Source organism: Lemur catta, chromosome 10, assembly GCF_020740605.2.
Source record: "Lemur catta isolate mLemCat1 chromosome 10, mLemCat1.pri, whole genome shotgun sequence".
Lineage (NCBI taxonomy): Eukaryota > Metazoa > Chordata > Mammalia > Primates > Lemuridae > Lemur > Lemur catta.
Window position 1 is genome coordinate 75,867,956 of NC_059137.1, and position 12,799 is coordinate 75,880,754.

Here is a 12,799-nt window from a genome sequence, read left to right on the forward strand (position 1 = left end):
AAGTATCAGTTAAAAAAAAAAAAACAGGAATGTTTTTATTAGTATACGGGCACATCTAGTAATTAAATGTAATTACATGAGAGAACATATGGAAGCCCTTGGCATAGTGCCTGGTATACAACAGTCCGTCCAAACACTTGTTGGAATGGCACTGTTGGGGGTCCTAGCCAAGGGCCAGCCAACGTCCAGTTGGTAACTCACATCCAAGCCTGCTGAGAGCTGCCCGCCCATCCTTCCTGCTGGTTTTCCCAGGGCCGTGCCTTGCCCACAGCCCCTCCCTCCACTATCAGCAGCAAACTCTTCCCCAGTGCCCCATTTGGAGTAATTCCATCATAGTCACCAGGCCAGTGACCACCTTGCCAGCCACATCCTCAATAAATTCTGGCTGGTTCATTGATTCTAATATGACAATTTAAAGAATAAAATCACTCTGTAGAGTCAGCAGCTTATTGTTTTTCACAATAAGTATTCCAATTTTCAAAGAATGACTTCTAACTTTTCACTATGCATCACCACTTCAATTAAACACCGAGTACATTCTTGAGGTCTCTACTACATTAGGTCATTGTGGTCCACTTTCTAAACCTTCTACACTCACATTGCTTTTTATGACTAAGCAAAGCAACTTTAAGAGTTCGATTTCAGTTTAGACCTATTCTAACATTCCACTTCAAAAGCTGGTTTGGGGAACCAGAGACTATTCAAAGAACAGATGTTAAGCAACTTCTTGTTTGCACTTTGCTTTTAATCATTTTCCTTTTAATCCTCAGCTCCAGAGCCTAAAATATGGGAGGGTTCTGGTCCTGAGAAAATATGAATAGCCTCTGATAGTTTTTATTAAATTGTTAGCTTTACTGTAAAGATGATTACTGTAGACCAGCACTTCTCAAAGCGTGGTCCCCTAGACCAGCAGTCTCAGGACTACCTGGGAACTTGCTTGTTTTGGAAATGCAAATTCTCCAGTCCCCCCCCTGGTCCAGTAAACTAGAAACGCTCAGACTCTGGCCTAGAAATCTGATTTTTAACTAGTCTTCCCAGGAATGCTGATGATACAGATTACATTTTGACAGCTTCTCTAGAAACCTGAAACTGGTTAAGAACAAAACATTTAACTGTTTATTAAGTGTTAAAGTATGCAAAGAAGCTTTGGTTATCTGTATGGTAAATTCCCTGGGGCAGAAAATGAGCCTTATATAAGCTTCACCTGGCTCAGGGAAGCCTGAGACTGTGGAGACCTGATTTCATTGCCAAGTGAAGGGAGGACAGCCTCCAGAACTCCACGATCCACTGGCCCACAGCAGAGTTTGAAAAGTCACCTCGATGACAGAGACCGCAGTTTCCTGATGGAATTAAACAACAGGCTGAAATTAAGACTCTGATCCCTCTCTCTGATCTGTGGGAAAATTTGGGGAAAGTCACAACCATTAGCAAAAGTGTGATTTTTTAAAATCCCTATTTGAACGCTCTATAGCTTTGGAGCCAACTGCTACTTACCAGTCATGGTATCTTGAAAGAGTTATCCCATCAAAAATCCCATCGCTCAGCCACCAAGAGGGTTATTATAATTTAAGTCAAACATCTACCCTGTCACCTCACAAATAACAGAAACTTAATAAATGTTAATGATCATATCGAGAAAATATTTTGTCCTTAATTACTAAATACGTACTAGAAACATCTAGCTAGGAAAAAAGTATTACAAAACCAATCTCACTAGGACCTTGGTTTTTTTTATCCAATTCCATAGAAGGATTACATGGTAGAAATTAAATTGATTGATTAAAAATCCAAGATTAAATATATACATGATTTGTTGATTAAAAATGAAAAAAACAAATATTTACATAAATTAAATTATAAATTAGTGAACACGAACCTATCTGTACACCTGTAATACTGAGGAGGGGTGGCACATAGGTCATTGTGCCACTGCCAATCTATGAGATTTGAAGGAACACAGACAGGGCTTGCAGTAAAACCTTGAGTTTGGTCTACCTTCTGTGAGGCCGTGGGACACAACTTCCCTGACCTTTGTAGTTAAATAAGGATAATGACAACCACCTCCCAACACGTCTCCACGTGAGACTGCCTAGCACAGCTCTTGGCACACAGAGGTGACCAATGTTTAGTTGTACCTAAATTTGTTGGACCCTACTTTGTAACCAAGTTCAAGGCAAGAAGTATAGAAACATCTGGCTTACTGGTCTCAATGGTCACATTGTGCCAATCTCCTGGGGTAGGGGAATGGCAATGTCTACCATCACAGCTCCGGAGGAAGAAATCCTTCTCTCAGTAGAGCCCTCATTTGTGAGGCCCTGTTATAGGTATATGAAGAATGAGCCTAAAATAATAGGTATATGAAGAATGAGCCCTGCAGCTCTCAGGAGGAAACATGCATGGTTGCCGCTCACAGCCCTGCTCACACCCCCACTGCTGAGCCTCCAGACCCAGAAAGGCAGGCACGGTGACTTTCATTGTTCCCATCTTCCAAGTGGGAACCACTCGATTGTCCGGGCAATTTCCTAAGATTCCGACCCTGAGTGGTGAGGCTTGCACTAGAACACCCCCCCTCTCCAGGACTCTTGCCACCAACCTAGTCAGTGTCTCACCTAAAATCAAATGGAAGCAGCTTCATCAGACTCAAGATAATCTATGAGTTGTTAAGGCCCAGCCTCTCAGAAAAATGTCACTGGAGAAAGAATATCAAAAGCTTGGGAAACTATAAAGCACGAAAAAAAAAAAGGAGAAATGCCACCAAGAGAAAATAGGACTATCTCTTTCACCCAGAATTTTTTCATATGTGTCACCCCTTCTCCACGTGTACGTGGCTACATAGTAAGACACTGTATTTTCCAGTCTCCCTTGTGGCCATCATGTGACCAAGACCCTGTCAATGGACTGGCAGATAAAAATGATGGAACAAATTCTGGTCACCTGCTTGGAAGCATATCCTTTCCCTGGACTCCCATTCTTTCCCCACTGCTCACTGCAAGTCGGGGCAGCTGGAGCTAAACGGCTGGCCTGGGTCCCCCGGTCCGAGGTAGGAGGAGATAAACCCTGGTGGTCTTTAACCCACTACATTGCTGGGTCTCTATCAGAGTGACCAGACCTCTACCCTCCTATTAGAGAAAACAGAGAAGTCAGGCAGGGAAGGAAAGACAGCACAAAAGGTAAATACTCCGTTAATAAGCCATCTGAGTCTGCAGGACAGAAACCTACTTCATTATACAAGGAAGGATGAGAGCAAAATCGGCTTCAGTAATTAGGGGTTTGCCATTTGCTTAATGAGAAGTGAAAATATTCAACAAACTCTGTAAATAAACAAAATTTTTTTTGGCAAAAAGCAAACAAAGTAATGTTTTAAATACATTAAAAAGAAGAAGGTCTCAGTAACAAACAAAAATACGAAGTCAAACTGCCAACAACGTGCCGGATCATAAGAAAATAAGAACATTAAAAATTCCTTAGGTGCTATTTTTAAACAGCCAGGAAAACTGGCTTGAAATCATTAGCCATTATTTTTTAAAATATAACAATAAATAATAGGTATACAAAGAATGAACCATGTAGCCTTCAGGAAGAAATCACGCACAGTAACTTATTAAAAGCTCAGGGTTACAGACTTCATCTAATCAAATTAGTAAAAGCTTGTCCACAAAGATAAAGACCTAAGACAAATGACAGATAACAATGGCTGGAGAGCCTTAATGAGAAGAATAGGGTGAAGTGCTGGACATGGTTGGCTTAAGTAAATTAATATAACAGATCAAGTAAGTATTAATGAAGACATCACCAGCTGAATTCCCACCTTTCTTTTACAGGTTAATGAACTCTACAGCTTTCTGTGCATCACAGGTCACAACACAAAACCCAAGTGAAGCTTGTAAAGAAAGAATATAGATTTGAAAAGATTGGGCCCTTCCTAGAGAAAAGAATATTCTGCCTTCCAGCAAATCAATAGGAAGAAGTACAGCTTTAATTTGTGAACCTGAATCAGAAGAGTATCATGACAAAAGAATTGAGTCTTGATGAAACAATTTTACCTTCCTAAATAAAACCGTCATTAATATACCTTCAATTGCTCAGTGCAACAGGAATCCACAACCAAATATACTTAAGCCTAAGAAGTATGTTTCAAAACTTCCTCTGCAAATGTACGGACTTTTGCTTGTAAAACCCACACTGAGGATCCCAAAGCTTTGATAAAAATCATAAGGAAGGAAAAGGAAAAGCACTTATTGGTACTAAAGCCTTTACTGTAATAAACCAAATATATTTACAATTTATACAAATGTTTAAACCTTCAACAAAAATACAAAAAAAACATTTCACAAGATGCAAAACCAGGAAACAAGTTCATTGGAGACACCACTGCTCTACGAAGGACGGAACGCCAGGTGAACTGCAAGGAACAGAAAGGTAATCCCACACTCGGGCACGGCGCGATCCACCGATCACCCGGAAAGAACGGGCTCTGACGCAGGTCAGCGGACGCTGTCCCGCAGTCCCACAACCCTGGGCCTCTGTCCACTTGGCCTCGGTGCTCCATCCGGTCTGGGCAGACAGGCGGCCCTCTGCTGACAGACCCGTCGACGCCTCTTTGTGGACTCAAAGTAGTTTTGTGTCAAGGTTTGGAAACAGGTTTTTGTATGGTTTTTTTTTTTCTTTTAAAGTTACACCTTTTCTATTTCTACAAATTCAAAACATTTTGGCCCAATTCAACTATAAATGTTAAACCACATAATGTTTTCAATAGATAACTTCATAGACTGTAGCCTTCTTGTCCCCTGAGCCAGTGACTATGTACTTATCATCCACAGAGATGTCACAGCTCAGCACTGACGAGGACTCTTTGGACTGGAAGAGAAAACAATGGGTATGTGTTTAATGGGGAATAAGGCCACTGGGGGGCCCTGCTCCCTCGGAGGCACCTTCCCTTCTAGCTTCAAAGGTGACCCTGTGGTTAAATTGTCGTACTAGATAAGGGGCATGTACTCACCTGGAATATACTGGCTCCGTAGGGGGTCCGCCAGGCATTGAGGAGGTTATCTTTTCCAGTACTCACAAACCACTTACCTAGAATTAGCAAAGGAATACGTCGTCTTAGCAAGATTAAAATTCCTACTATGTCCAGCCTGGGCAACATGGCAAGACCTCATTTCTTAAATAAATAAATAATTCCTACTATCGTATAGTAATAACAAGCTGGATTTAATCACACTGAGAGCATTTTTAATGCACGAACTATTGTGCCCAAAGGCTTGGTCTAGGACACGAACAGAGGTTTTAAATCTGGACTCCTTGGTGAATTACCTGTGTAATCTTAGGCATAACTTAAGAGGTGTTGGCCTCACTGGTCACTAGATGACTAACAGCATCATATCCAACACACAGTAGGCCTCAAATATTGAATCAGTGAAGTTGTTCTGCTTTAGTCAGTCTCCTCATAATAAAATGAGACTAGGAAGGATTAAGTGTCTAAGTAAAATGCCAGTCACATCATATGGCATACAGAAGGTGCTCAATAAGTGAGTACTCACCACACATGCATCTGTCTTCTGAACAAATACCTGACCACCTTCAGTACAAGAATAGTCTCCACATGAATGTCTCCCCTCTTTATCCTCACTGCAGAGTGTGAGAGTCTGGGTCCAGCTAAACGTCCCTCTTTCTGATTCTGGGTTCCTCACCCTGGCCAGCTCATAACAACTTCCACTGCTCCTGTCCCTTCTATAAATTTCCACCCGCCCCTCTTCAGAGTGGTAACTAATTGTCTCCTATGCCCACTAAAAACAAGCATGTGTCCAAACCTCGTACAAGGCAATTTCATCGCCCGCTGGCTTTTCTCAAATTAGTGCAACAGACTGAAACAGACATTACTGTGCTCTGAAGAACATGTTAAAACAATAGAATTATTGCATCCAGCTGCTCGGAGAACGACATTTTTTCCAGATATGATCTCTACCATATTTTTTTTTTTACAAGTATTTTCCATTTAGGCCATCAATGGCCTCCAGTTTCCTTTCAAGCTGAACTCACCACAATAAGCGAATTTTAGGGACAGCACGCAGCTCTCGTGGAGGTGCAGCTGGTACTTGTCGGGCTTGTTCACGTGCAGCACCTCCACATTGCTGCTCTCCATGCCCACGGCCAGCCACTCCCCAGTGGGGCAGTAGCCCAGGGAGAAGATCTGTAAGGAGCAGACAGGCTCACTGGTTATTGAGCCCAATAAACTTAGGAAGTGAAAAGGGAACAAGAAGGGGGAAAATAGCAAGAATGTGGGGGAAGTAATCAGGCAAAACCACACCGTGGGGAGGTCTAAAGGGCCAGTGGCTCGACCCAGATGAACCAAGTGTCAAAAAGCTTTATGAAACAATTGAAAAAATTTGAACACTTCCATCCTAAGTGATGAAATTAAGAAATTATTCCTAATAATAATGGTACTCGTGTGTGCGTTTTAAAGGAGGCCTTATCTTTTAGAGACACTAACTGCAATATGGTCATGCATCCCTTAACAATGGGGATATGTTCTATGAGATGGGTGGTCAGGTGACTTCATCGTCATGTGGACATAAGAGAGTGTATTTACACAAACCTGGGTGGTAGAGTCTACTACACACCTAACCTATACGGCACAGCCTATATTTATACCCATACATACAAATACATATGTATACATAAACATGTATGTGTATACATACAGTCACATGTTGCTCAACAACAGGGACACATTCTGCGAATTACATTGTCAGGCAATTTCATCATTGTGTGGACATCATAGAGTGTACTTACACAAACCTAGATGGCAGAGCCTACTGCACACCGACGCTATATGGTGTAGCCTAATGCTCCTAGGCTGCAAACCTGCAGAGCATGCTACTGCACTTAATACTGTAGGCAACTGTGAGACGGCAGTAAGTATGTGTATCTAAACATAGAAAATGTATAGTAAAAATACGGTATAATCTTATGGGACCACTGTCCCATATGCAGGCCATTGTCGATCGAAACATTGTTACTTGGAGCAGGACTGTACTTACGGATAAAATGATGTCTGGGATTTACTTTAAAATAATCCAGTGTTGGGGGGTGGGGATAATAGAATAGATAAGAATGGCCATGTGCTGATAACTGTTAAAGCTGGGGAGTGAACATATGGGGTCTATTGTATAATTCTCTATACTTTCATATATGCTTGAACATTTTCTGTACATATTTGAGAATTTCCACAAGAAATTTTTTTTTAAAAAAAAAAGGCAGACCGAAAATACATCCTACTTATGTTGGGAAAGAGGGAGAACAGGGAAGACTCCGGAAAGCTCTATAAAATGTTAATAGGAAAATTAAATTTAGTAGTATATACACTTGTTTTCTATTTTTGCCCTAGTTTTCTGAGTCGAATTGTTTTTATTACCAAAAAAAGGTAAATAAACGCCAAGTAATGATCGAAAGAACAATTCTACCATCAGAAAGCACTTAAAATGGCAAGCACCATCTTTTCCAAAAAAAGTCTACATTCAGACACTCAACATCCACATATTTTTTCATGGTCCACAAAGTTACCATTTATATTATTCCAAGACTCCATACATCTGGTCAGCCATGACTTCATTGTTTAAGGGATGAGGAATAAAGTGGGCATCCACTGAGATACCTCTGCATTTTTTAAAGCTCCCTAATGCAGGGGAAATGAATGAACTTTCAGAGCTGTTGTGACTTTTCTCTACTCCTAGCAACATCATCGCATATTTCTCAAGCTCTATTGATACGGGAATCAAATACTCATCTCTATTCCACACGAGCAGGTGGGAGCATGCAGGAGACCAGACACTGCTGAGAGAAAACTGCACATTCCTCACTGTATGAACCCTTCAACCAACTCACACACAAATACAACAGCTGGCAGGCCTCGACCTATGGGATTTTAAAAACCACTAAAAGAGTTTGAGGGTTTTTTTGTTTGTGTTTTTTTAAGAACCAGTTATCTCCAATTTCACCCTGGCCTGTTTGTCTAGCTACCACTACCCTGGGGTGGGAAGGGAAGGAGAGAAGGACGACACACCCAGGCCACCTCACAGATTCTGGGGCAGACGAGAGCCAGTCAGTCACCTGGGAGGTGAAGTCGTGCTGTTGCAGCTGCCGCCCCTCGCGCAGGTCCCAGGACCTGACCGTGTTGTCCAAACCGCCCGTCCAGAGCTTGGTGCCATCATTAGAAATGTCAATACAGCTGGCTCCGTCTGTGTGGCCCTGGAATTGCCTGATAAAACAAACCAGATTGAATAATGATTTCCTGCCAGAACGCAAGGTAAACACTGTTGTGTTGTTAGTTTTGGACTCTGTGTATGTGTGTCATCTCGCCAGTGTCTGCTGATGTGCAAGATCAAACTAACCTTCCCCTGAGGAGGACAGGAAACAGCACCTGCAGACTGTCTTTTTTCACAATCCAAATGCTAAAGAAATGGAACGCCATTGCAGGTCACTGCCCAGAAGTTAAATATGCTACTCTGACAAATCCGTCTAGAAGGGAAAACTCCTTCCAGGTCTGGAAGTATTTAAGTGTTAAAAGAAAATGGAGGACAAACACACAAAATCCCAAGTGCATTCCTAGAGGAAAGATAAAGGCCTGCCCTTCAATTGTGAAGGCCTGAATTCACGAGGGAAAGAAGTGGCTACATTACGAGCACAGGCTACAGAAAGTACTCCCGTCTCCATGAGTGAATCTACTCAGCAATGCCCTTCGTGCCAACAGAGCATGAGCTCATGTATTTACTCAACCTTGCTCTCTGTGTTATGAAGAGCCCTGAGTTAGGAAATCTGGACTCCCAGAGACAAAGGGTCATGCATGCCGGCCTCCTGACCTCAGAGGTGTTGAGCAGAGACAAAGGTAATTGGTGAGGCCTGAGGCAGACCCATGGCACTTCAGCAAGACCCTGCTGCCAAGCTGAGTTCAAGGCTGTTCTTTAACGGGAAACCTTGCGCTTCATCCAAAAAGCACCACCAAAAACAATCAGCCAACAGGGATTTGCTGGGCAGGGCCTGCTGGAAGGAGGTCAGTGTAAGCCACCGCAGGGTCAGAGGCTGTCCTGGACTCGGTTTTGCACATCAAGAGGGAGCTGGTGGGAGAGTGGTCGGAAAAGGTGAGCGAGGTCTGGACCCGCCCTCAGAACCAGACAGGAGAATTCCAAGAGGAGAGTCTCTGTGGCTTTTCTTTTCTTCCTCTAGGCTCCCCATACCTCATACCCACAGAGCTGCAAACTTTTAACCTGAGCTTGGAGTATAAAAGAGTGCAAGGGAAGGAAAAAGCACCACGGTTGCCCTGAATTCTGAGCCAAGAGTGAACCATCACTCCCAAAATCGTCTCTCTGCAAGCTATTCCACCTTCTGCAATTCGGGGTCCAGGCTCAGTCCTCTCTCCTCCACGGCAGCTGTGCTCGTGGACCCCAACCGTCCCCTCCAATCTTCCTCACAGGGCACGCAGGTCTGCAGCAGTCCCTGCTTCACTTTTTCAAAGTGCCGCTTTTTTCTCCTTCCAACAGCTCTGGAGAACCAGTGATCTCTTCACCCTCTGACTTCTTTTGACCTCTCTGACTCGGTAAATGCTCTTGCTCCTTGGCTAAAAACATCTTTCTCTGCTGATGTACGGCATTTGGTGGGTGTTCCTCCATCCCTCCACCCCCATCCACATGTCTCAGCATCACTCCCAGGCAGATCCTGTGACTGTGTGCTGGGTCACAGTAGCTACAAAGATGCTCAGTAGGCTTCATATCACCCTGCCACACAGAGTAGCCACGTGTGGCCAGTCCAAATTGAGAAAGATCTGTAGAACGCTACGCTCTGTGATATCCAACGGGTATTTACTCTCTGGGGACTCACACAGAGAGCTAACGCAGAGCAGGGGGGTTCAGAGCACAGGGGAGAGAGCATAACACCTGGGCTCTGACTCAGGTCCACCACGTCCACCTGCGTGACCTGGGGTGAGCGCCGTAACCTCTCTGTGCCTCAGTTCCTCGCCTATAAAATGGGGAGAACTACAGTACAGATGTCATGAGGACTCGATGGAGTGATATTTGGAAAGCTCTTAAAATTAATATTAATATTTTGAAAGTGTTATTTATTAAGTTAAAAAAAGAAAGAAAAGAAAAAACCAAGTAGCTTTTGCTAGGCTAAAAGGTCAAAGCGGCTTTAGACTGTGGCCCCATTATTCCATTTTGCTCACTCTGCTCTACACAGCAAGTGGGAAGAGGAAAATAAGTGTCGCACCGTCACCCGCACGCAGGGACAGGGCCTGGCTCAATGATACTTAATGGATTTCTACAGAGGAGGTTTGAAGAGAGAGTAAGCTGTCGTGACGACTTCTGCAGGCTGCCCCTTCTCTCTGCACACGGACCTGGAGCAAAGAGGTTTTGCCAGATAGGACCCGGGCCTCAAACTGCACCACACAGAGACAGGTTCCCAGCCAAGATGAAACGTGAAACGAAAGAGGGAAACACATGCTAATTTTACCATTGACATTTCCTTAGTGCTTACTTTTTAAAAGACTTTTCTAGGACATCTCTGGTGCGAGCACTGATTTTCTGTAGGGTGCATGTGGTGGAGGAGCTGAGGACAGACAGAAAGGTAGCAGAGCCCCAGCAGCTGCTACGGGTAGAAGGACAGATTCCAGGCAGCCAGGAAGACCCCTGCTAGCTCCTGGGTGCAACGACCCCTGGGCAGGTGTCTTATTTCATTATTGAGAAACATGGATACCGTAAAACCATTTTGTGGGTGAAATTCATGGCATTTCCTCTTCTCGTGTCCCTTTATTGATTTTCTGTTATCTTTCATCAGTTGGTTCCTGTTTGCACAAACAAGGTTCTAGCCAAAGCCAGAAACATCTAGTATGGAGGGCCCTTCGTACTGCCATGCAATCCCCAGTAGGCCATCCCTTGGCAAAAGCCAGGAATACTTTTTAAACAAGTTTGGTGTCTGTCTGTGGGCCAAAGGATTGGAATGTTAAGGACATAAAAAGTCTCAGTGACACTGGGCACAACATTAAAACTGTAAGCCGGCCGGGCACGGTGGCTCACGCCTATAATCCTAGCACTCTGGGAGGCCTAGGAGGGAGGATCGCTAGAGGTCAGGAGTTTGAGACCAGCCTGAGAAAGAGCGAGACTCCGTTTCTACTAAAAATAGAAAGGAATGATTTGGACAGCTAAAAAACATATATATAGAAAAAATTAGCCAGGCATGGTGGTGCATGCCTGTAGTCCCAGCTACTTGGGAGGCTGAGGCAGAAGGATCACTTGAGCCCAGGAGTTTGAGGTTGCTGTGAGCTAGGCTGATGCCACAGCACTCTAGCCAGGCAACAGAGTGAGACTCTGTCTCAAAAAAAAATAAAAAATGAATAAATAAATAAACTGTAAGCCGCCCAAAAGCAGCAACACAGCTCTCTGTCTTTGTGCCCCCGACACCTAGCACCCAGCTCCAGGCCTGGCATACGGTGGCCGCCCAGTGTGTGAGCTGAGAGCCCGGTGGGGAGCCAGGGAGAAACAGAGGTGCCAGGAGGAGGTCTCCTGTCCCCGATACTCCAGGGGGGAGTTCTCACTCAGACAACCAACCGTCTTTGCTCACCTCACTAGCGTCTGGTTGTGCAGGTCCCACACGGCGATGTTGCCGTCACTGCAGCACGAGAAGCAGACCTTGGAATCGGGGCTGATGGCCAGGGCGTAGCAGGCGGGGGCCGAGGACGTCAGCTCTGCCTTGATGCGTGGGGTTGGAGCCGCCAGGTCCCAAATGGACAAAGTACTGGCCTCCCCTCCAACTATGAGAGTGCAGCCATCAGGTAGTAATTTACAGGAACGGATGTAATTATCTCTATTCTGTGAAATAAACATAATTCAACTGCTATAATGAATTACTAAGCAATAACAGCACCATATTCTTTAACTACTGTATTGGTTTTTGACTTAAAGAGTGATATTTCACAGACACTTTAACAAAGCAAGAGTTCTGCAGTAAGATGGGGGTCTGACTGCAACTGTCTCCTTCAAAATAGTAAACAAAACAAACTCATTGGATTGCCTGTGGAGAGAGCTCAGAGAACTGTTCCTGATGTTCTCCTTCACAGACAGAATTGAAATCATCTGGGTGTAAGGTGGGTGGACATGTGCTTCTCTTCTCTGTGAAGAAATCACTTTTCAAAAGTAGGTCATAGGCCGGGCGCAGTGCCTCACGCCTGCAATCCTAGCGCTCTGGGAGGCCGAGGTGGGAGGATCTCGAGCTCACGAGTTCGTGGCTAGCCCAAGCCCTGAGCAAGAGCAAGACCCTGTCACTACTAAAAATAGAAAAAATTAGCTGGGCATGGCAGCAAATGCCTACAGTCCCAGCTACTTGGGAGGCTGAGGCAGGAGGATTGCTGGAGCCCGAGTTGGAGGTTGCAGTGAGCTGTGATGACGCCACTGCACTCTAGATGGGGCGACAGAGCGAGACTCCATCTCAGGAGGGAGGGGGGGTGGGGGGGAGGACGAGGAATGTAGTTTATAAATCTTTTACCTTCCATTATTAACCATTTGGAAGCTGCAGACCACTGTCCATGCTTTGGTTTTCATTACTCTTAACACTCTACCAGTGCTGGACTGTGTCTTCATTAGACAGAGGATTCTTATCTAAAGCTCCATCAACACACATGAAAGGGGGGTGGCAACTAATACGACTTATCCCCGAAAGAAATAATTGCTCTCCTCCAACTGAAACCCAAATAGATAGAGCTGAAGTTTTCTTATGTGCTTCAACAATGGCCTGTCTTTCAAAGATGAGAGAA

At 44.3% G+C, this 12,799-nt stretch overlaps 1 protein-coding gene across 5 annotated transcripts in view; it reads right to left on the reverse strand.

The window, feature by feature from the left end:
• Positions 1-4,235: 4,235 nt before the first annotated feature.
• TLE1 (TLE family member 1, transcriptional corepressor) overlaps positions 4,236-12,799 on the reverse strand; it is an 89,963-nt gene continuing 81,399 nt past the window's right edge. For all 5 annotated transcript variants that reach the window (XM_045563786.1, XM_045563784.1, XM_045563788.1 and 2 more), the window contains 5 exons: positions 11,611-11,858; positions 8,110-8,257; positions 6,040-6,190; positions 5,000-5,076; positions 4,236-4,857 (listed from right to left, as the gene is read on the reverse strand). In XM_045563786.1, the coding sequence (XP_045419742.1) occupies positions 4,750-4,857; positions 5,000-5,076; positions 6,040-6,190; positions 8,110-8,257; positions 11,611-11,858 (732 nt within the window). In that variant the 3' untranslated portion in view covers positions 4,236-4,749. The remainder of the gene's footprint in view (positions 4,858-4,999; positions 5,077-6,039; positions 6,191-8,109; positions 8,258-11,610; positions 11,859-12,799) is intronic.